General features: G+C 43.8%; 1 protein-coding gene across 5 annotated transcripts in view; it reads right to left on the reverse strand.

The window, feature by feature from the left end:
- RALGAPA2 (Ral GTPase activating protein catalytic subunit alpha 2) overlaps positions 1-25,194 on the reverse strand; it is a 383,681-nt gene that overhangs the window by 157,587 nt on the left and 200,900 nt on the right. For all 5 annotated transcript variants that reach the window (XR_012903061.1, XM_075925792.1, XM_075925789.1 and 2 more), the window contains 2 exons: positions 20,695-20,823; positions 12,861-12,919 (listed from right to left, as the gene is read on the reverse strand). Coding sequence is in view for 4 of the 5 variants with exons in the window: in XM_075925792.1 (XP_075781907.1) it covers positions 12,861-12,919; positions 20,695-20,823 (188 nt within the window). In the remaining variant the exon portion in view is untranslated. The remainder of the gene's footprint in view (positions 1-12,860; positions 12,920-20,694; positions 20,824-25,194) is intronic.

Below are 25,194 nucleotides of genomic sequence, written 5' to 3' on the forward strand. Positions count from 1 at the left end.
AAAGATTTTCAGATGTTGCAGCAATATGTCTGATGTATTTCCCACAGACAAGGTAGGCAAGAGTTGTAACACTCACTGTTGGGCATAGGCTTATGGCAGGAACCACAAGTCTAGAAGCACAATGCCTGAAGTGTATGGCAGTGACTACCTACTATCTAATAACTACAATGAACACTTAACTAAGAACAATGCAAATGAACAACTAATGAACTGTAGCTAAGTGCACTTGTGGAGCAAACAAGCGATGTTCCAACACCTCTACTGACAGTAAGAAGCAACTAAGAGAGGGGTGGGTCAGCAGGGTCATATATAGTGCTGCATATTAGCACCACTCCAGGAGGCTCCCTGGTTGACCCTCTGGAGGCTGCTGGGGAAAAGTTTTCAATGACAATTGTGACATCTCTTCCTTACTCTTGGTGGGTCTTGCATTTTCATGCAGGTTATTTGCTTCAGAGGCTCACAGCAGCCCTCAATTTAGACACTGGCTTGCTGTTGGTTGAGCCATTAGCCATTATGGGGGAAAAAGAGGGGAAACCAAACTTCATAGTCTTTGAGGCCCAGTGATACCGGGTAGGACAAACCTTGTACCAAACTAGTCTTTTTTCTAGAACTGAAATGGGGAGCTGGTGGTGGGAGGCATCCGGGCTCACCCTCTACTCCCTGTTCCAGCCCAAAGACCATGTAATAGCAGTTGTCTATAATGTTTCTGATAATAGCTGTGACAACTAGCAATCCCTGGCCCACTTTCCCGCAGCCCTCCCAAGTACCTTCCTTACTAAAGGGTCTTCCTCCTGTTACCTGCTAGCACTTTCTTCTGCTAGACTCTCCACCACACTTTCTCTTATCTGCTCCTTCCTCACACTAAGCAAACAGACAGGAAACCTTTTTAAACCAGTCTCAACTGGTTTTTAATTGGCCCCCAGGTGTTCTGATTAGTCTGGGTCCCTTGAGTCTGGAAGCCTCCTAATTGGTACCAAGTGTTTCAACTGGTCTGATTATTCTGAATGATTCTAGCAGGTTCCTTCTGGTTCTGGATCATCTTAATTAGTCTACCCTGGGATCAGAGACCTATTCAATCTGGGGCTAATGTATTTTCTCTCCACTACTCTCCTGTAGCCCTCTGGCCTGACTCTGTCAGGAGGTGCACATGAAGTGTGCTGACCACCTGAATTTGAATCAATGTGAACAAGCACTCAAAGAACCACCTCTAATGACTGTGGGCAGGTAGGACAATTTCATTCCTGAAAAAAGCCCTCAGAGATGTTTTATTATTTTATAAATGACAGATGCAATAAAGGTGCAGCACACACAGAAGTGTTGATAACAGACAGATCTCTGTTTCCTGTCCCCAGCCACATAACATGGGTAGGTTTGTTACTAAAACTTGTATTCCTGTCACAAGCAAGGACTACAGTGGCTACTTCATCTTCCCATTAAAAAATAATGAACTGTAAATAAAGCATTGTCAGCCAAAAATATCAACCATAAATTAATACAAGAATAAAATAAATGAAAATAAACCCAAATCCAAACAAACTAACCAATATTTAGAATGGAGGCCAGAGAATGCAACCATATTCCCTCCAACAAATGGGAGAACCATTTTGTTTCTTAGCAATTACTTGGCAGCTACTGTTTTGGAACATTAATTTAACTTTAGCTGTCTACTCAGTACTCAAAACAATTCTTCTACAATAGCCCAAATACCCACACAGCTCTGGTGTTTTTCATTGTCAGAGACTGAGTGGGCATATTTTGCTTCTGTCAGCTTACAAGCATGATCAGTAGCATTCTAAACATCCTCCAGAGATAGAAACACGGTGTGTTTGGTTTTATTTTAATGTCTTCTGTTCCTCCTATAAGAACGGAATTCATAGGTCACTACAATATAACATCTTAGTGAGCGATGTACTGCTCTTACTTCAGCAAGTTGTCAGTCACTTAGTGTTTGAAATCTTACAGTCACACATTTACAATGCAGATAACTGTTTGGTATTCTTGTTGAGGCAACACAGGCAGCTATGTGAAAGGAAGGAGGCAGGGCTAAGGGATTAATTGTCTATATTCAAGATGCTTGTTAGATGCCAATAGACTTTTATCCATACCCTTTTAAATTGGTGACCCGCCTAAAGTTGTATTGTGCTATTTTAACATTGCTAAGTACTGAATATTTTAGTTGGCCTGGATTTTTTTTTAATCAGGTTGTTTCCTATTTTTTCCAAGTTTCCTGCCAGCCCATCTGGCGATGCAAAAGTAACCTTTGAAATCCCTTAGGAATATATAAACCACTGTTTACAAAACTGATCCATGAATCTAGCTGGGGAAAGCCATCAAAGAACCAATGTTCTCACTAATAATGGAAATAAATCTATAGTAAAGAATCCTCCAATAAAACTCTAGTAATACATTAACCAAATAAACATTTCCTAGATGAGAACATACACTTCTCTTTCACAATATTATACAGTGAATATAGAGCTATTTATATCATGTCATCTGATTTACCCATTTCAAAAATATCAACTCCTAAAAGGAGATCCTCATGAATAGAAAACATCTTTTTATTCATTTGAATAAGTAAGCCTCTGCTTCAGATAAGAAACCCTGCTAACTTACCTGAAAAGAGCATTAGTTTACTCAGTCTTGAAAAAGCCAACAATGAGGGAGAAAGACCTTTCCAACTCTCACCCCATCTTCAACCTCGCTTTCTTAGAAAAACTTAGCAATGATGTAATATGCTCATGCTTGCAAGATTGAGCTCTTACTTGTCATTACAAACATTATTTGTAAAAACTGTATATTGCACTGAAATATATTAGGTCTGATCCTGCTGCCACTGTAGTCAAGGATAAAGCTACTATTGACTTCAGGGACAAAAGACAGTACCTGAAGGGATATTTTTGAAACTTTGTTATCACAGTCTTGATTGTTTAAATGTAAAGTTTATCATTTCTTTTAATTTAGAATCCTTAAAAGAACCTTTTCACAAAAAAGATGACAAGGTCTTGTTTAAACCTATGATCTATTCTGTGTATTTTCTGACTTTTATGAAATGTTGCTTGTAATACATCATGTTAAAATATGCAGATTTTGAGTACCCAAAAATAGATCTGATGGATTCAAATGGCTGCTTCAAAGTTGCAAGCAATGTCACTGTTGGTCCAAGGATATGAGACAAATCTCTCGTGTACTGGGTGATGTAATCTCTTTTGTTGGACCAAATTCCATTGGTGAGAGACATAAGCTTTTACACCTACACGGTCTCCTTCAGGTCTGGAAAAGGTACTCAGGGTATGTGTATACTTGAAAAGACAGTTACCTGTTTCCATAACTGGTCTTCTTCAAGAAGTATTGCCCACATCCATTCAACTTAGATGCTGGAAAATTTTCCCTCAGTGTCCATAAGGGGACCAGCCCTCAGCACCCACTGGAGTAGCGCACACATATCACACTATATATGGCACCACTGGGCCCTTCCCTCTCCAGCTCCTTCGTACCAAAAACTCTAACTGAGGAGAAAGAGGGAGATGTTGAATGGACATGAGCAATGCATCTCAAAGAACACCAGTTACAGAAATAGGTAACTGTCTTTTCTTCGAGTGACTGCTCATTTCCATTCAACTTAGGTGACTCCGAGCAGAATCTGTAGCGGTAGATAGGAAGAATTTAAGGAAATGTAGAATTCAGTATTACCTTGCTGAAACCCATATCTTTTCTGACCAGCTGTGTAATGATATAGTGGGATGTAAACATGTGAGTTGAAGACCATGTGGCAGCCCTTCAGATGTTCACAATCGGGACATTGGCCAGGAGGGTGGCTGAAGAGGATTATGCCCTGGTTGAGTGTGCCCTCACCAGTGACAGAGGTTGAACATCTGTCAGTTCATAGCATATTTTGATGCAGAGATGCTCTACCTGGAAATCTATTGTGAAGAAACTAGTAGACCCTTCATATGTTCAGCGTACACCACAAAGAGCTGTGAGGATTTATGGAAGGGCCTCATATGGTCCAGGTAGAAAGCAAGTGCCCTCCTGACAAACAAGGCATAGTGGAGTCTTTCCTCACTGGTCTTATGTGGTTTCGGATAGCAGTCAGGGAGAAATATATTCTGGCCCAGGTAGAAGATGGAAACCACCTTGGGGAGAAAGGTCAGATGAGGTCTCAGCTGCACCTTATCCTTGAGCATGGATGCCTCTACCCAGGTCCTGGTGTGGTCTTGCTGTATTTGTGGCTTGCAATTCCCACTGAGTGATCTCCAGGCTGGGGGAGACAACCGTTGTGAAAGGTGCCTGCTGGTGGAATCTCTCAGGCAGCAGGTGGGAGAGCTACAGGAGGAGGTGGCCAGGCTGAGGAGCATTCGAAGCCATGAGGAATTCCTGGACAGTATTCCTGTGGAGTCCACGGAGGTCACTGTCCTAGGATGTGGGACTGTTGACCAGCCATTTATGGAGGAGGCAGTGGTGCAGGGTGAGCACTGGCAGCTGGTTACTTCCGGCAGCGGGCAGTGTTCCACCCCTGCTCCTAACCCTCCCACTGTGTTGTTACATAACCGTTACACTTTACTTTCAGCAGGAGACAAGGAGTCACCCCCCACAGTGGAGGAGACCAGGCCTTGCACCACCAAGGTTGAGCAGTCTCCTGCCACCACTGCGAGGAGGAAACGTAGAGTAGTGGTGGTTGGAGACTCTCTTCTGAGGGGAACGGAGGCACCCATCTGTCGCCCTGACAGCTCATCTCGAGAGGTATGCTGTCTGCCAGGGGCCCGTATCCGAGATGTTACGGAGGCATTGTCGAGGATCATCCGGCCCTCTGACTACTACCCCATGCTACTCATCCACGTGGGCACAAATGATACTGCCAGGTGTGACACTGAGCGGATCAAGTGTGACTACAGGGCTTTGGGAGTACGGGTGAAGGAGTTTGGAGCGCAGGTGGTATTCTCTTCTATCCTTCCTGTCAAAGGTAGGGGCCCGGGCAGAGAGAGGTGCATCCTGGAGGTGAATGCCTGGCTGCGACGATGGTGTCGCCAGGAGGGATTCGGCTTCCTTGATCACGGGGTGCTCTTCCAGGAAGGACTACTTGGCGGAGATGGAGTTCACCTTTCCAGGAGTGGGAAGGCCTTGTTTGGACACAGACTGGCTAACCTTGTGAGGAGGGCTTTAAACTAGGTTTGTCGGGGGCAGGTGAGCAAAGCCCACAGGTAAGTGCTGAATGTGCGGGACTGGGAGATGGGTTGGAAATGGGGGGGACTACAGCCTATAATGGCAAGGAGAAAGGAGGGTCAGGGCACAACAGGGAGGCAAGATCAAATCAGTATCTTAGATGCCTATATACAAATGCGAGAAGTATGGGTAATAAGCAGGAAGAACTGGAATTGCTAACCAATAAATACAACTATGATATCATTGGTATTACAGAAACCTGGTGGGATGGGACGCATGATTGGAATATTGGTATGGAAGGGTACGGCTTGCTCAGGAAGGACAGACAGGGAAAAAAGGGAGGAGGGGTTGCCTTGTATATTAAAAATGTACACACTTGGACTGAAGTGGAGATGAACGTAGGAGATAGCTGTGTAGAGAGTCTCTGGGTTAAGCTAAAAGGGGTAAAAAACGAGGGTGATATCATGCTAGGAGTCTACTACAGGCCACCTAGCCAGGTGGAAGAGGTGGATGAGGCCTTTTTTAAACAATTAACAAAACTATCCAAAGCCCAAGATTTGGTGGTGATGGGGGACTTCAACTATCCAGACATATGTTGGGAAACTAACACAGCGAGGCACAGGCTATCCAATAAGTTTCTGGACTGCATTGGAGACAACTTTCTGTTTCAGAAGGTTGAAAAAGCTACCAGAGGAGAAGCTGTTCTGGATTTGGTTTTAACAAATAGGGAGGAACTAGTTGAGAACTTGAAAGTGGAAGACAGTATAGGGGACAGTGATCACGAAATAATAGAGTTCATGATCTTAAGGAAAGGCAGAAGGGAGACCAGCACAATTGAGGTTATGGATTTCAGGAAGGCAGATTTTGATAAGCTCAGAGAACTTGTAGGTAAGGTCCCATGGGAAGCAAGACTGAAGGGAAAAACAACTGAGGAGAGTTGGAAGTATTTCAAAGGGACGTTGTTAAGGGCCCAAAAGCAAACAATTCCGCTGTGTAGGAAAGATAGAAAATATGGCAAAAGACCAGCTTGGCTTAACAAGGAGATCTTGCATGATCTCAAAATAAAAAAGGAGTCATATAAAAAATGGAAACTAGGACAACTAACAAAGGATGAATATAGGCAAGCAACACGGGAATGCAGGGGCAAGATTAGAAAGGCAAAGGAACAAAATGAGATCAAACTAGCTACAGGCATAAAGGGAAACAAGAAGACCTTTTATAAATACATTAAAAGCAAGAGGAAGACCAAGGACAGGGTAGGCCCACTGCTTAGCGAGGAGGGAGAAGCAGTAACAGGGAACTTGGAAATGGCAGAGATGCTCAATGACTTCTTTGTTTCGGTCTTCACCGAGAAGTCTGGAGGTGTGCCTAACGTAGTGAATACAAGCAGAGAGAGGGTAAGTTTAGAAGATAGGATACACAAAGAACAAGTTAAAAATCACTTAGGAAAGTTAGATGTCAGCAAGTCACCAGGTCCTGATGAAATGCATCCCAGGATACTCAAGGAGCTGATAGAGGAGGTATCTGAGCCTTTAGCTATGATCTTTGAAAAATCATGGCAGACAGGGGAGATTCCAGAAGACTGGAAAAGGGCAAATATTGTGCCCATCTATAAAAAGGGGAATAAGAACAACCCAGGAAATTATAGACCGGTCAGTTTAACGTCTGTCCCAGGGAAGATAATGGAGCAGGTAATTAAGGAAATCGTATGCAAACACTTGGAAAGTAATAAAGTGATAGGGAATAGCCAGCATGGGTTTGTGAAGAACAAGTCATGCCAAACTAATCTGATAGCTTTCTTTGATAAGATAACGAGCCTTGTGGATAAGGGAGAAGCGGTGGATGTCATATACCTAGACTTTAGTAAGGCATTTGATACGGTCTCGCATGATATTCTTATTGATAAACTAGGCAAATATAACTTAGATAGGGCCACGATAAGGTGGGTGCATAATTGGCTGGATAACCGTAGTCAGAGAGTTGTTGTTAACGGTTCTAAATCCTGCTGGAAAGGGATAACAAGTGGAGTTCCTCAAGGGTCTGTTTTGGGACCCGTACTGTTCAATATCTTCATCAATGATGTAGATATTGGGATAGAGAGTACTCTTATTAAGTTTGCAGATGATACCAAACTGGGTGGGGTTGCGACTTCTTTGGAGGATAGGGACATAATTCAAAATGACCTTAGCAAGTTAGAGAAATGGTCAGAGGTAAACAGGATGAGGTTTAATAAAGAGAAATGCAAAGTGCTCCACTTAGGAAGGAACAATCAGTTCCATACATACAAGATGGGAAGCGACTGTCTAGGAAGGAGCATGGCGGAAAGGGATCTAGGGGTCATAGTGGACCACAAGTTGAATATGAGTCAACAGTGTGATGCTGTTGCAAAAAAAGCAAATATGATTCTAGGTTGTATCAACAGGTGTGTTGTAAGCAAAACTCGTGAAGTCATTCTGCCGCTCTATTCTGCACTAGTTAGGCCTCAGCTGGAGTACTGTGTCCAGTTCTGGGCGCCACATTTCAAGAAAGATGTGGAGAAATTGGAAAGGGTGCAGAGAAGAGCGACAAGAATGATTAAAGGTCTAGAGAACATGACCTATGAAGCCAGGCTTCATGAACTGGGCTTGTTTAGTTTGGAAAAAAGAAGATTAAGGGGGGACATGATAGCGGTTTTCAAATATCTAAAAGGGTGTCACAAGGAGGAAGGCGAAAATTTGTTCCTCTTGGTTTCTGAGGACAGGACAAGGAGTAATGGGCTTAAAGTGCAGCAGGGGAGGTTTAGATTGGACATTAGGAAAAAATTCCTAACTGTCAGGGTGGTCAAATATTGGAATAAATTGCCAAGGGAGGTGGTGGAATCTCCCTCTCTGGAGATATTTAAGAACAGGTTAGATAGACATCTGTCAGGGATGGTGTAGACGGAGCTTGATCCTGCCTTGAGGGCGGGGGGCTGGACTCGATGACCTCTCGAGGTCCCTTCCAGTCCTATTATTCTATGATTCTATGATTCTATGATTCTAAGACCATGTAAGTTAGTTCTGAAGTGAATGCACAAAGCTCAGATACCCTCCTGGGCTGATATTGCTACCAAGAAGGCCACCTTCACTGACAGGAAAGAAAAGGAACAGGAGGTCAATGGTTCAAAGGGGGTCCTGTCAGGCAAGATGGGATTAAGGTCCCAGTAGGGAAGGGAGGGATGAGAGCCTGCAGGAAAAGCCTTTCAGGACCTTTTAAGAACTTGGCCATTAAATCATAGGAGAATACAGATGGGCCTTGAAAGGGAGTATAAAAGACCAAGACTGTGGCTAAGTGGACCTTGATTGACACCAGAACCAGACCTGAGTGTTTCAGGTGAAGGAGGTAGTCCAGTATTGTCTGCAGAGGAGCCTCAATCGGATTAAGTCCTTTCTGAGTTGCCCAGACCGAGAATCAGGTCCATTTTGCCATATAGGTAGATCTTGTGGAACGCTTCCTGCTTTCTAAGAGGACCCACCCTCACTTCTGAGGAACATGCCTGCTCTTGCAGGTTTAATGATGGAGCATCCATGCTGTGAGGTGTGGGTGCAACAGATGGACCTGATCCTGAGACAAGATGTGCATGGGCCGAGGAGGCCACGATTGTCATACCAGAGATTCATGAGCTGAACCAGTGCTGATGCGGCCAAGCCCGTGCGATGAGAATCACCCATGCTGAATCCTGCTTGATCTTCTGTAAGACCTTGCCAATCAGGGGAAAGGGTACAAACACATACATGAGGTTTCCCAATCAAGGGAGAAGGAAGGCATCTGCAAGTGGATTTTTGAAAAATCATGGCAGACAGGGGAGATTCCAGAAGACTGGAAAAAGGCAAATATTGTGCCCATCTATAAAAAGGGGAATAAGAACAACCCAGGAAACTACAGACCGGGCAGTTTAACGTCTGTCCCAGGGAAGATAATGGAGCAGGTAATTAAGGAAATCATATGCAAACACTTGGAAGGTAATAAAGTGATAGGGAATAGCCAGCATGGGTTTGTGAAGAACAAGTCATGCCAAACTAATCTGATAGCTTTCTTTGATAGGATAACGAGCCTTGTGGATAAGGGAGAAGCGGTGGATGTCATATACCTAGACTTTAGTAAGGCATTTGATACGGTCTCGCATGATATTCTTATTGATAAACTAGGCAAATATAACTTAGATAGGGCCACGATAAGGTGGGTGCATAATTGGCTGGATAACCGTAGTCAGAGAGTTGTTGTTAACGGTTCTAAATCCTGCTGGAAAGGGATAACAAGTGGAGTTCCGCAAGGGTCTGTTTTGGGACCCGTACTGTTCAATATCTTCATCAATGATGTAGATATTGGGATAGAGAGTACGCTTATTAAGTTTGCAGATGATACCAAACTGGGTGGGGTTGCAACTTCTTTGGAGGATAGGGACATAATTCAAAATGACCTTAGCAAGTTAGAGAAATGGTCAGAGGTAAACAGGATGAGGTTTAATAAAGAGAAATGCAAAGTGCTCCACTTAGGAAGGAAAAATCAGTTCCATACATACAAGATGGGAAGCGACTGTCTAGGAAGGAGCATGGCGGAAAGGGATCTAGGGGTCATAGTGGACCACAAGTTGAATATGAGTCAACAGTGTGATGCTGTTGCAAAAAAAGCAAATATGATTCTAGGTTGTATCAACAGGTGTGTTGTAAGCAAAACTCGTGAAGTCATTCTGCCGCTCTACTCTGCACTAGTTAGGCCTCAGCTGGAGTACTGTGTCCAGTTCTGGGCGCCACATTTCAAGAAAGATGTGGAGAAATTGGAAAGGGTACAGAGAAGAGCGACAAGAATGATTAAAGGTCTAGAGAACATGACCTATGAAGCCAGGCTTCATGAACTGGGCTTGTTTAGTTTGGAAAAAAGAAGATTAAGGGGGACATGATAGCGGTTTTAAAATATCTAAAAGGGTGTCACAAGGAGGAAGGAGAAAATTTGTTCCTCTTGGTTTCTGAGGACAGGACAAGGAGTAATGGGCTTAAAGTGCAGCAGGGGAGGTTTAGATTGGACGTTAGGAAAAAATTCCTGTCAGGGTGGTCAAATATTGGAATAAATTGCCAAGGGAGGTGGTGGAATCTCCCTCTCTGGAGATATTTAAGAACAGGTTAGATAGACATCTGTCAGGGATAGTGTAGACGGAGCTTGGTCCTGCCTTGAGGGCTGGGGGCTGGACTCGATGACCTCTCGAGGTCCCTTCCAGTCCTATTATTCTATGATTCTAAGGGAATCTTCCTCCAGGCTGTGCCTGGAACCTAATTTGGGACACTTCACATTCTGCTTGGCAGTGAAGAGATCCACCTGGGGAGATCTCCACTCTCGGAAGAGTCTGGAAGTCACCTCAGTGTGAAGGCTCCACTCATGATGAGATGGGAACTACCTGCTCAGGTGATCTGCGATGGTGTTCTTGGCACTGGGAAGGTGATGGTCCTCCAGGGAGATTTGATGCAGGGTGTAGAAGTCCCAGAGTCCTAGTGCCTCCTGACAGAGCACTACAGAGCAGGCTCCTTCCTCCCTGCTGATATAGAACATTATGGCCATGTTGTTCATTGTTGGGCCACTCTGCCCAACTAGCATGGGAGAAACACTTTGCATGCCTTTTGCACCTCTCTGAGCTCTTTGACATTTATGTGGATGTTCAGCAATGCGGGATTCCACTCTCCCTGGATCTGAAACGTGCCTACATTGTCTCCCCAACCTCTATTTGAAGCGTCAGAAATCAGTTCCAAGGAATGCCATGGCTACCAGAAAGGAATGCCTAGGAGGGCTTAGACGGTAAGGCTTAGATTTCCCCGGGGTGGGGTCTTTCCTCAAAAAGGATCCACTGAGCTGTTAGGGAGGAGGCCTGAGTATAGTGTAAGTGTTATTAGTCGTTCGTTTAAAGACAGTTAGTCCCCTGTTGAGACTGCCCAGTGACAGGGCATGGTCTGGTCCTTTGGGTTTAAACGATATGCTATCGCTGGAGCACAGTTTCAAGGATTATCACTGGCAGCTAGAAGAAACTGGAGAGGGAGGAGTCCAGTAGAGCTCTATATTGTGTGGCATGAGCACACAACTCCAGGGGGTGCTGAGGGCTGGTCTCCTATGGATACTACTTAGGGAAAAATCGTCCGGCACCAGTGCACGTGGTGAACACACACATCTAAATTAAATGGACATGAGCAATCACTTGAAGAAGAATTTTGTCATTCACGGGTGCTTAACCCTCCCTCCTGTCCATGAATGATAAAGTTTTGCCCCTGCTAACAAAGCGAACTCCCTGCAAAGCGGGTAGAATTAATTTTTTGGCAAAAGTGCCAATAAACAGCATTCAGAGAAGCTGACTTTTAACAACAAGGCTGTGTCAACATACCCTCAATTTCACAGATAAAAATAAGGTGGCACTGATTGTTTGGCATAAGTAGTTAGCAATATTTCAATGGACCGCTCAAGGCAAAATGGCCCATTAACACTCCACCAGTCATGAGGGAGGGAGGGAAAAGGGGGAAAGAAGGCACCTAACAGCAGGCTTCCCTGTCCCCTTTCTTTCCCCCCTATGACTGAAGGGGTGTTAACAGGCCATTTTACCCTGAATGATCATCCACCTTGTCTCTCTAATATTCTGGAACTGTCAGTTACGATTACACTGCATAAGCAGTAGTCAGTTGGTGGACCACAGGCCATATCCAGACTGTCAGACACTTGAACAGAAAATCTTGAACCACAAAATCTTTTTATTTACTTACCATTATTGTTATTTTTGTATTATTTTCTATGGAGTCTGAACCTTGACAATACATTGACCAAGAAATTTGAAACTTGACAAAAATTAATGGATTACTCCTACCTTATAGCCACTAAAAATGTGTTAGAGTGAACACCATATTGTTTACCTGCTTTGTACATTATTCAGGACATGTTCTGTCTATCAGATTAACCTTTTTAGTAAGAAAATACATAAGACAGAATTTTATTATAATAGCTGAAAAGCGAAAATAAATGTTAAGAAAAAACTTTGTTTTTATTTAAAATAAAAGTTTTCTTATTTTGTGTAAGGATTCGAAAACATGACTTGCACTGATTGACTCAAAGAGCTTAATCTATTTATGGATTTTCCATCAGTGACAATTTTTAAATCAAGATTGGATGTTTTTCTGAATTATTTTGGGCAAGTTCTATGACCAGTGTTATACAGGAGGTACAGACCAGATAATCAAAATGGTGCCTGTTGGACTTGGTATCTAGGAATGAGTACAAAATCAAAAAGTCAAGAGCTCAAGGTTTGTGTGCAGGCTTATGGTCCAACTACTGATCTTGCTTATACTGTGACTGAGAGCAAAATTTGGTGTCACTGTCTATGCTACAAAATAAAGTCTGAAATGTGAACCATAGACATAGTTACTTGTTTACAGGTAGATGACATAATAATAAAAAACACCCATTAGACTACAATATTCTTTTACAAGTTTCAATCCAATCAATTTTGATCTTTTACAACATACTCAGTAAAAATTTTACAACATACTCAGTTTCAAATATCCCCCAAAACATTGTCTCCCAACCTATTATTTTTTATATTATTCAAGCTGAAAGACCTCCAAAAAGTTCAGCCCTTTCATACCAAGTGATTTTGGTTTCAATCTGCCATTGTCAGACTCCATTGTATTTTCTTTTATTCAGTATTTTACCTTGCAGCTTCACAGGGCTCATCTGTGGCATTCTTCAATAGAATATTTATGAGGTAACACTAAAACAATAAAATTAATTAGAATAAACACTTTTCCCCCACAAATTACTTCTCTGTTAATTCTAATGTGCTGATATCTAATTTGGACTGGGTCACAAAGTAAAATAAATTTTCTCATCCTAGTATGCTCTCTCTAATAGATATTTGTTTCATTTCATATTTTGGCAGAAGTGAGAGAGGTATTGGTTCCAACTAAAATTAATAACATTGCGTGGATGACTAAGTACCATATTCAAATGTAGGCACCAAAATCATAAAGGGTTGATTTTCAGAGTTGCTGAGCCCCCTCCGGTCCAACTGGCAGTGCTCAGCATGTCTGAATGGATAGATTCACAGAGAAATGTAGGTAAGGTGATGCTGAATGTCTCCATGCCTTATCACTTCTTAGAAAATTGCTGGAATTCACAAAGCCTGAGTATGGGCCTAAGCTCCCTATACAATGAATAGGGCAGATGACTCAGAGTGGAATTCACAAAAGCCAGCGTGGTAAGCAACTCCCCACCCAAGATGCCAAGATGGAGAATGAGTTCTAAGCTCCTCCCCATGAAGGAGTTTTGTGCCTAAACAAAGTCTGGAAGGAGGTGCCTCCCCCTCTTGGAATTTTCTGGTGCAAACCCTGTCTTTGCTGTTTTTGTAGTTAGATGGAGATGGGGGAAGAAGTTCAGAAGCGGGGCTCGCTCCTAACATTTAAGACCATCAGTTAGGGTACTCCACGTGCAAGCCCTGCTCTACCTGAGTGGAGATGGAATTTGAACAGGATCTGCCACATCTCAGGCAAGAGCTCTGGGCTATGAAACATTCTTATGTGGTGCTCCTTCAGTCTCTCCTGTTGAAGCTGTTCCACTGGATAAATTATTTTTTAAAAAGTCCTTAGACAGAGGGACTAGATTTTCAGTTTCCCACCTCCCAGGTGTGATTGCTCATCTCCAGGTTACCGAGTCATTCCTGCTGCTTGTTCTCTCTCTCCCTGTTGCCCAATAATTCCTTTATTATTTATTCATAGTAGAAGAGCTTTATGAGGAAAGACTGAGATAGCCTTGCATCAGAATATCCCATTGCCCAGTATGTAGGGCACTCACCTCTGAGTTACAGGTACCTGTTCAAATTCCTTCTCTCTCCCTTCAGTTGATGGGATTAGAACCTGGCATCTCCCACAACCCGGGTGAGTACCTTTATCACTAAGCTAAAAATTATGAGTCTCCTTGGTCACTCTGTGTAAGTCTGCCCCTATGTAAGTGCATTTACATTACTTGCATTTTGGTAAATGCGCTCAGAGCTCCCCAACCACATTGGGTTCTGCAGGTTAATTAAGTGGAGAAATGCTAACCTTCTCACTGTTGCTACATTGCCCTGGGACTTAGGCATTCACATGCCTGGCATGGGGTTGTAGTGTGCATGAGCAAAGGCAGAAATGTACTCATTCAGGGAATGTAGTCCTTTTGTGAATCCAGCTCTAGGGTGTCTCATTTTTAGGCAGACATGTCTGAAAATCTTGGCCTACTTTCTTAAGTTTAGAAAAGGATTTAACTCTAATCTGGCTCATTTTAATATTTTTCATAACTCTATCAAGCCCAATTAGTATTTAGTTGAGAAAGGAAAGGTTATTCACCTTGTGCAGTAACTGGTGTTCTTCAAGATGGGTGTCCCTGGGGCGGCTCCACTGTAGGTGTCTTGATACCCCAGCACTTGGATCTGGAAATTTTCAGCAACAGTTACCGCCCCCCACCCCTTCCCCAGGTGGTGGTATTCACGTGCAGCACCATCCGCACCATAGTTAATGTGCTGATGCATGCACATTATCAACTGCCCATCTGTTCCTTCTCTACCACAGAGAGATGTTGCAACTCCAAAGCAGAGGGGAGGAGGGCGGGTTGGGGAGCTCCCACAGGGATATCCATCTCGAAGAAAACCAGTTACTGCACAAGGTGAGTAACCTTTCTTCTTCTTCTTCTTCTTCTTCTTCTTCGAGGAGTGTCTCTTTGGGTGCTCCACTGTAGGTAACTATGGAGCTGTGCCCTCAGTCTTTGGAAGGAGGGGGTTTGGATGTGAGTGGTGGACTGTGGCTAGCACTGCCTGCCCAAAAGCAGTGGGCTGTGAAGCTTAAGTGTCCATAGTATAGTGCTTCGTGACTGTATGGGCAGAGGCCCACCTTGCCGCCCTACAAATGTCTGCAATGGGCACATTATGGAGAAAGGCTGTAGAGGTTGCCATAGTTCTGGTGCAGTGTGCCCTGATTTGAGTTGACAAAGGCACCTTGTTAATGTGGAAGGATTCCTTAATGCAATTTATTATCTATTTGGAAAGTCTCTATTTCGATATGGCTTGACTCTTGGAATGGTCTGCTATAGAAATAAAAAGTCTTGGAGATTGTTTAAAAGGTCTGGCTTTATCTAGGTAAAAGGCAAGTGCCTGCTGGACATCGAGGACATGGAGCCATGCTGCATTGGCATCTGGATGCGGCTTTTCATGGAAAACAGGTAAGTATATAGGTTTGTTAAGATGAAATTGGGAGACTACTTTCGGGAGAAACTTAGGGTGTGGTTTTAAATGACATTTTCCTTGTAGAAGATGGTGGATGCACCATAAGTGCGGCTAGCTCATCCATTCTTCTTGCTGTCGTGATTGCTAGGAGGAAGGCCATCTTTATGGACAGGTGAGGGAGCAAGTTGTCATGGGCTCAAAGGGTGGGCAGGTCAAGCAGATAAGAAGAAGCTTAGGTCCCAAAGTGGCACTGATGGCTTTACAGGGGGAAATATGTTGGTCAGGCCTTTCAGGAACTTTTTGGTTATAGGGTGTGAGCATATGGTGTGCCCGTCCACTATCTTGTGCTCACTTGATATTGCCGCTAAATGTACCTTTATGGAGGAATTGGAAAGGTTCTGCTATTTTAAAGTGAGGAGGTAGTATAATATTACCATAAGATGTGCTGATTGTGGGTGTAGGGATCTTTGATCTGCCAACTCAGAGAAACGTCTCCATTTTTGGGAAGATGTTTTGTGTGTCAGCTGCTTGCAACAGTTCATAACTATATTATGTACTTCCTCTCCCCATGTGCCCTGTGGGTTACTCAGCCCTGTAGAAGCCAGGCACGGAGATGAAGCTTGTGAATGTGCAGATGAACAACTCGGCCCTGATCCTGGGATAGTATTCTGCCTATTGTGGTAGAGGAAGGGATGGCGCTGTCACCAACTGGGACAGGTAAGGAAACCCTGGTTGTCTGGGCCAGGCCGGAGCTACGACAGTCACTCTTGCTTTATGCTGTTTTATGTTCTGTATGTCTCTGACCAGCAGTGGAACTGAGAAGACTGTGCATATAGAAGACTGTGAGGCCAGCTGATCATCATGGCGTCCCCCATGGAGCCCTTGGCAAGCCCTGCCCTGGAACAAAACTTGGGGCATTTGGCATTCTGTGATGTTGCGAATAAGTCAATTTCCTCAATGCCCCTCTTGAGGAAGACGGAATGTAGGACTTGAGGGTGTATTTCCCATCTGTATTTCCGGTGAAATATTCAGCTTACGCTATCCACGGTGATGTTTTGGTTGCCTGGAAGATATACTGCTGATAGGGTGATGTGATGTTGAATGCATCACTGCCACAGTTTTATAGCCTTCCTGCAGAGGTGATAAGATCTGGTTCCGCCTTGACAGTTTATGTAAAACATGCAGGCGGTGTTGTCCGTGAGTAGTCTCACAGACTTGCCGTGAATCAATAGCAAGAAGCGTTCACATGTTTTTCTCACTGTGCAAAGTTCTAAAATGTTGATGTGCAGGGTCGATGCTGTCGTTGACAACTGTCCCTGAGTGCTGTGGTCATTGATGTGTGTGCCCCATCCCTCTAGTGAGGCATCTGTGGTTATGGTTACGGTAGGGGACTCCCAAACACAGGTTGTGCTCCTGGAGTCACCATAGGAGCAATTTTTTGACCCTCTTTGTGGGACTGGATGGCCTCATGCTCTGATCGTGATACGATCAGGCAGTTGTCTAGGTATGGGAAGATTATTATGCCCTGTTTTCTGAAATGGGCAACTGCAATGGCTAGTATTTTGGAAAAAACTCGCAGGGCTGAAGACAGGCCGAAAGGGAGGACCCGGTACTAGTAGTGTGGGTCCTTTAATATGAAACTCAGAAATATTATGTGTGATGGCCAGTTTGCAATGTGAAAATGTGTGTCCTGAAGGTCAAGGGACAATGTCCAATTTCCCTGTTCCAATGATGGAATTATCTTTGCTAACATTACCATGGTGAATCTTTGCTTTCTTAGATATTTATTCAGTCTGGATAAGTCCAGAATAGGCCTCCAACCCCCTGATTTTTTTGGAGTGAGGAAATATCCTGAGTAAAACCCCTTTTCCCTGTGATGAGCTACACAATCTCTATTGCTCCACAGCTGAAGTAGTCTGTTTACCTCCTGTTGTAGCAGGGGCTCATGAGAGGGAGTCCCTCAAGAGGGATGGGAAAGGGGGTTGGGTTGGAGGGAATTTGGTGAATGGAATGGTGAGGCCTTTCTGTGTGACCTCTAAAGTCCATTTGTCTGTAGTAATCTTGGCCCATGATTGGTAGAAGGGATGCAGACTATATTGGTAACTTGCATTGGGAAATGACTTCAAACCCTCGACTAGATTTTCAAAAGGCTAGTCAGCAGTTGGTTGACTGAGATATGGTTGGCTAATCTTGAGTTTGCCTGCATTTTTGTTGCCTTTGCCTCCTCCTGAGGTCGTAGTGTCTCTGGGGTGCAAAAGATGACGATGCTCTGCCCTGTGATGTATACTGCCTGTTTAGTCTCTTCCTGGGCTGGGAAACATATGTGCCCAGGGTCTTCAAGGTCACTCAAGAATCCTTGAGGGAGTGAAGGGAGGCATCTGTTGTTGCAGAAAAAAGTTTTTGGCCTTCAAAAGGGAGATCCCTCAACATTACCATTACATTTTGTACCTCTCTAGGAAACCCTGAAAGGTGGAGCCACGATACTCGGTGTATGACTACCAGGGTGGCTAAGGACCATGCTGCAGTGTCTCCCACATCAAGGGATGCCTATAGTGCTGTTTTGGCTTAAAGGAATCCTTCAATAACAGTGGACTGCAAAGAAGCCTTACTTTCGTCAGGAAGCCGTTCAATAACATTTTTCATATTGTAAAAGTGGTGGTATGTGTATTTCGCCGACAGCGCCACATGGTTTACTATTCTTATTAGGAGGGAGGCTGAAAAGTATGACTTCCGTCCAAGGATATCGAGTCTCTTTCATTCCTTATCGTAGGGAGTGGATTTATATTGCGATTGTTTGCTTCTATTATTGGCTGCATCAATCACTGATGAATTTGGTGCTGGATGTGTGAATGAAATTCGGCACCCTTCACCAGGATGCAGTGCTTCCTATCCGATCCTTTTGATGTCGGAGGAATAGATGCTGGTGTTTGCCATAGTATTTTCACAGGATCTAGAATGGCCTCATTTACTAGTAGCACAATTTTTGAGGACAGTGAGGCTTGTAAGATGTTGGTGAGTTTGTGCTGTGTCTCGGGCACCTCAACCAACAAAATGTCTAGGTGTTTACCACTCTCTTATATAGGTCCTGAAAGGACTTAAAATCATCTCCTACTGTTAGTGGAGGGGGCATTATTGTCTCTTCTCCCTGTGAGTCATCAAAACTCTTTGATGTCCTCCTGTGTAACCTCTGGCCTTGTAGGGGTGGAGGCTCTGTGTACCTCTATAGGAGGGCTTGGTGGGGGCATCAGCTGAAGGGGCTGAACCTGAGCCTTCAGCGTGCCGAATGGGTACTATCCCTGCTAAGGCTGTGGGAGTGGGATTGGAGGAAACCACGGAAATGGGTGCACATTTGTGTTTGAGACAGTTGTGTCTGTGTGGTTTGCATGGGCAATGAGTGTCTAGGGGAGAAAATAATCACCTCATCATCGCTGTTGCTAGAGAATCGAGGTGTCAGACTGGTTGCAGTGGGCAGCCTGCTTGTTTCCTCCAGTTTCAGGGAGGCATTGGTACCGAATAACGGTGTGCCCAGTACTGATGCTACTGTCAGTTCCTGTTGCATGGTCAGCGGCTTTGGCAGAGTGATGGTCGGTACCGCCAGTGCTGTGCATTGTAACTGTACTATGGAGTCTGCCTGTACCCTGTATGTAGACGGTACTGGGAAGATCTCTGTGGCCTCTCTCAGTACCAGTTTCGATGGAGTGCATATCGACAGTTCAGAGCACCTCTTGTGCTCGACATCATGCAGCTTCTTCAGAGCCAACTTCATCGGTACTGCCAATGCCGGTACCAACAGCCCAGTGGCAGTTTTCTTTGGCTTGGACGCCAGTACCGCAAGGCGCGGATCTTTTCCAGATATCACCCATTAGTGTTTGTCCGTACCAGACTTCCCTGGTGCCTGCGCGTCCCCCATAGTCTTTCCCTTAGGTGAAAGAAGCTTACTATGGGGAAATAGTCTGTTCAGTGCCCACTCTGCTGAGGGTGTGGAGTGCTTCCTTTTGGCGGTCTTTTTGGCTGGGATGTCTCTTGGAACCAAGGGGTGCTGGTCAGAAGCCACCGTTGGTGAGGTGCATACCAGGGAGGCTTGAGGTGGCAGTTCAGAGGCTGGTCTCTCCATTTTTTCCATGGTGAGGAGTTTCACCTGAAGCTCTCTTGCCTTCAAAGATCTGAGCAAGAGCTTTTTACAGTAGTGGCAGCTCTTCGGCAAATGGTCTTGGCCTAAGTATTGAATGCATTGGACAGTCCTGTCCGAAACGGGTATGAACATACAGCATGTCAGACTACGTTTTATTTAAACTAATGAACTAACAAAATAACTACTCGGGAGGGGAAACCACGATGAGAACTATCTAATAATAACTACAGTACTAAATCTTTGAGTAAGGCAAGGAGCGCTGCGGTGTTCCGACCAAACCGGGAGCGGTTGAGAAGGAACTGACGGACAGTTGACAGTGCGCATGTGTCGGCATGTTCACTATGGCACGGATGGTGCTGCGCATATGTGCCACCACTCGGGGAGGAGGGGTATTGCTGCTGAAAAGTTCCGGGTCCAAGCACTGGGGCATCAAGACACCTATAATGGAATGCCCACAGAGACACTCTGAAGAATGCAATAATTTCATACCAGGTATCACAAAGAGGATATGTGGGGAGGTGGTCTTGTGCTTTCTCCTTTTCCCACCCTGTAAAGTTCCCTAGTTGGCATTTGAAGATTATCCTACATCCTTATCCAAGTTCCCCAGCACATTAGTATGGTATCCTATGGATACCAAAAAAAATGTAATCTTTACCACTCAGGCTGACTTCAGTGTAAATTAACACTTTATGGCTTGTTTAAAACAAGGTGATTACTATAAAGGCTCCTATACTGCCAAGCATGACACGTGTAAAATTAGTCTCCTATGGAATCCCATTGAAATTAATGCCCTAGGAAAACACATCTGAACAAAACTGATTTCTCTCTCCAGTAAATGCACATTGTTTCATACTATAAAATATGAAAAATAAAAAATAACTGTGCATAGTTGAGTCTGTCAATGATGTACATATAACTAAAAAGATTCACTACATAATAAAATGCTTTTTATAATTTGCAATTAAAGTGGTTTGATTCTTTCTCCTATACATTAAAAAATTAATGTCATAAGTTGAAACACTGATGCAGCAATTTTAGTTCACTGCTAAAAATTAAGAATTAATTTTATCAATTAATGCATGATAAAAATAATCAAATTACTTAACCAAATGTAAAACTTCACTAGATGAGGTAAGAATTTACTAATATAATTTTACTTTACTTTGACATCTGCAGTTCCTGCGATAAATTCATCAGCTTCAGGGTTGGGTTGTAATAGAGGGATCTCTTGGTAGATATTTGGAAAGCAAACAAGAGACCCAAGAAGGGTATGAGCTTCTGAACGAGGGGCCTAAAGGAAAAAAAATACAAACGCAATAGATTATCTTTTCCAAAAAGTGACTTAAAAGGATATTCTAAACAATGGTGATACCCTAACATCAAACAGACTCCAAGTTCTTCGCAATCGATCACATGTCTCTTCTGCTCTTTTTTGTTGAACATGTACACTGTATTACACTATATACACAATACTAAGCAGGCATTACCTGCACATATTTAGCACACACTTTTGGTTTTATTATGATACATACTGTTCTCCTATTTCCATTTTCCTCCTGTTTCCATTTTCAGATGGCCCTTTGGTCAATAGTTTGGCAAGAGGAGGCAAGTAATTGCCTCTGTAGGATCTAGTGTGCTGACTGAACACAGTTACCACTTTTGGAAATTAGGGTATTTCATCGCACCTCAGGGTTAAATTTTCATTGATCAATTCAATAATGCACACAATGCATTATTACCAATCTTTACAAGTAATTCTGTAGCTTCACAGTTCTGTGGCTATCCAAGTTACTTGGAATCTATTCAAATATACATATAATCTTTCAATATGGTAGAACTTCAGAGTTACAAACAGCAGAGTTATGAACTGATCAATCACACACCTCATTTGGAACTAGAAGTATACTGTAAGGTAGCAACAAAAACCAAAAAAGCCAAACCTCCCAAACAAACAATCCCTTCCCCATCCCCCACACCGCTGCTCCCAAATACAATATAGTACCATATAAAATGTAAACTACATAATGGGAAAGTGGCATTTTTCTTCTGCATAGTAATGTTTCAAAGCTGTACAAAGTCAATGTTCAGTTCTAAACTTTGAAAGAACCACCATAATGATTTGTTCAGAGTTAGTTATGAACATTTCAGTTACAAATTCCTTTCCTGAGGTGTTCATAACTAAGGTTCTATTATAATCCGGAACTACAAAATGTTTACTATGCTTGCTGGACCAATGATAGAGACATTTAAATTGTTCCTAGCCCGAATTAATGTTCTCAACTAAGTGATGCGGAAGTCCACAAAATGCTAAATTCTTTCATGCAGTATCATATCAATAGCAATTTCTGCATGCATTATACTGCATGCACCACAAATAAAATATTGCATTTAGTTTTACTCTATAAACTGCAAAACATGAGCCCCGCCTTTTTAAAATGGGCATTAACATACTGATTTAAAATGAGATCTTTTCTAAAATTTGAGGAGCCTCATTTTCATACATAAATGCCTAAATAGGCTGTTTGGAAGCTTAAACTCACAGTTTGACATATAAAAAGATAGTTATCTGATCCGTAACTAGTGTTCTTGAAGACATGTTGCTCATTTCCAATCCACATTAGGTGCATGTGCTGGAAGTTTTCCCTTAGCAGTACCCATGGGGGAGCAATTCAGGAGACCCCTGAAGTAGTGCCATGATAGCACACACAATATAAGGGGCACCACACACTTCCCCCACCCTCAGTTCTTTCTTGATAGAAAACTCCCACATTAGGAAAGGAGGGCTGGTCATGGAATGGACATGAGCAACACATCTCAAAGAATACCAGTTATGAAACAGGTAACTGTCTTTTCTTCAAATGATTGCTCACGTTCATTCCACGTTAGGTGACACACCAAGCAGTACCTTGGCCTTCTTGCTTCAACTGCTTTGACTTACTCAGCTGCAAGGTCTACTTGATGGTTGTGAGGCTTGGGGAAGAACACAGAGACAAATTTGTCTTGGTTCACATGGAAGGAGGAAACAACCTTCGATAGGAAGACTGGATGGGACTGTAGCTGGACCTTGTCTTTGTAGAAGACAGTATAGAGATTCTGAAGATAAAGCAGTGATCTCCAAAACATGCCTTGCTGTTGTCGCTGCCACCGGGAATGCAAATTTCCAGGACAAGTAGGAAAAGGAGCATGATCTAAGTGGCTCAAAGGGCACTCTGGTGTGCTACACCTGTCCCGACAGGCAGAGGCAGACCCTGGCTATGGTCAGGAGAAACACAGAAACCTCCACTGTGAGGCTATCCAGGGCTTGGAACCTGATTAGGCGCAGGTCGAGTTGAGCACTGCTCTGATGAACTCTATCCATGACATGAACTTTTAACTAGGAGCCTAAGGAACTGGCAGCTGTCTAGAAAAACTGCTATGATGTGATGCACCTGGGTCCTGGAGCTGCCCTTGCCCAGACAGTTGTTGAGGTAAGGGTAGATCTGTAAATTCCAGCAGCTGAGGTAGGCTGCCACTACTACCATGCACTTGGTAAACTAGCCATGCCAAAGGGGAGAACTGTAAACTGGTAGTGCATGGGCCCTGCCATAAACCAAATAATCTGTGAGCTGGAAAGATCGCCACATGCAAGTATGCATCCTTCAGCTTGAAGGCAGCATACCAGTCTCCCAGATCCAGAGCAGGAATGATGGAGGCCAAGAAGACCATGTGGAAGTTAAACTTCCTTAGATATCTGTTGAGGTCTCTGAGATGAAGGATGGACCACAGAGCTTCCTTGGCTTTTTGGATTAGGAAATATTTGGAACAGAAGACCCTGTTCCAGTACTGGGTTGGAACTTCCTCCACCACCCTCAATGAAAAGAACCTTGTGATAGCGGTCCCTGAAGAGGGACAAGGAGGGAGGTTGTGAGGGATGTAGAAGAGAATTGGAGGGTATAATCCTGGGAAATAGTACCCAAGACCCATTGGTCCAACTTTATAGCAGTCCAGGCTAAAAGAAAGTAGGAAAGGTGGTTGACAAATAAGGGGGGATGGAGAAAGAAGAGTGGATCCCTAGGGAAGTTAGATATGTTGCCCTCGGGCACAACCCTTTTTACAATGTGCCTAAGTGAGCTGAGGGCACTGGCTGACTCAACCACCACTGATAGCCCTTGCTTTTCTGAGCCAGGGGTTCCTGATGTAGCTGGCTTCTTGGACCCAGAGAGTACTGGAGGAAGAACAGTTTATGGGCCAGGCTGGGAAGGTACAGCCCCAGGGTCTTTAAGGTTTTACAGGAATCCTTAAGCTCATGTAATTTTGTATCTGTCCGTTCTACATATAGAGAGTGATCATCAAAAGGGAAATCCTGCAGCAATTGCTGAGCTGCTGCAAACAGCCCTGGACGGAATAGCCAGGACACTTGGCAAATGGATAAATTCAAAGCCCTCATGTGAGCTGCAGAGTCTGTCTTATTGGCTACTTCCTGGAGATCCTCCCTGGTAGCCACAAATCCCTCCTCAAGGATTTCCTTAAACTCTTTCCTTGAGGCTTCAGGAAGCCATCCCTCAACTTTGACCCTGGCCTACCACATATTAAAACTGTAGCGGTCAAGGAGGGCTGGGTCATTTGCTACCTGCAATTGAAGGCTGGCAAAAAAATAATGTATGATGTAAAATATGAAGGTATGCACTAAGGACTAAGTCATGGCTCTGTAGATTTCTTAGAATGGCACACGAGCCAGGAAAGCTGCCAAAGAAACTTGTGCTCATGTAGAGTGCACAGTGAGAGGCAGCAGGGAGACCTTAGCTAGATCATAATATGCACGGATACACGTTATACAATAGAAGATTAGATGAAATGCAAAGAGACAAATACTCCCTTCACATGATCCACCATGACAACAAACGGCTGCAAAGACTTGTGAAAGGCCTTGGACCAATCAAGGCAAAAAGCGAGAGTACAACTCTCATCAAGGAAGTGCAATCTTTGTTCCTGCAAGATCTGGTGAGGCTTTGGATAGAACACAGGGAGAAAAGTGTCCTGCTCAGAGTTGAAACTGGAGACCACTTTTGAAAGGAAGGCTGGGTGAGGACGAAGCTGAACCTTGTCCATGTGGAAGACAGTATATGGGGGTCCCAACATCAGGGTGTGAAGCTCCGATACCCACTGAACAGAGGTAATCCCAAGCAAAAAGGCCACCTTCCAAGAAAGATAAATCAGGAGGCACATGGCCAGAGGCTCAAAGTGAGGACCCATGAGTGTTGAGAAGACCAAGTTAAAGTCCCAGGCAGGGACAAGACACCGAGCCGTGAGGGTGAAGTCTGTCTATACCCTTGAAGTAGCACCCAATAAGGGGGTTCAAGAATACAGAGCAGCCAGACTCTCCAGGATGGAAAGCCAAGACAGCCACTAGGTGCACCTTACGTGATGAAGTTGCTAAGCCTTGCTGCTTCAGGGACACCAGATACTCCAGCACCTAAGGCACAGTGGCAGATAGAAGGTCTGGACACCAATATGAAAAACATTTCCGCTTGGCAGAATAAGGGAGCCTAGTAGAGGGCTTTCTGCTACTAAAGAAGACCTGCTGAACTAGGTCTCAGCTGGGTTTAGCCATAAAGCTGACAAGAGAACTATATGAAAGTAAGCGTCCTTTAAGTCAACAGTGGCATACCAATCTTCCGAATCC

The sequence above is a fragment of the Pelodiscus sinensis genome, chromosome 3 (genome assembly GCF_049634645.1).
Source record: "Pelodiscus sinensis isolate JC-2024 chromosome 3, ASM4963464v1, whole genome shotgun sequence".
Taxonomy (NCBI): Eukaryota; Metazoa; Chordata; order Testudines; family Trionychidae; genus Pelodiscus; species Pelodiscus sinensis.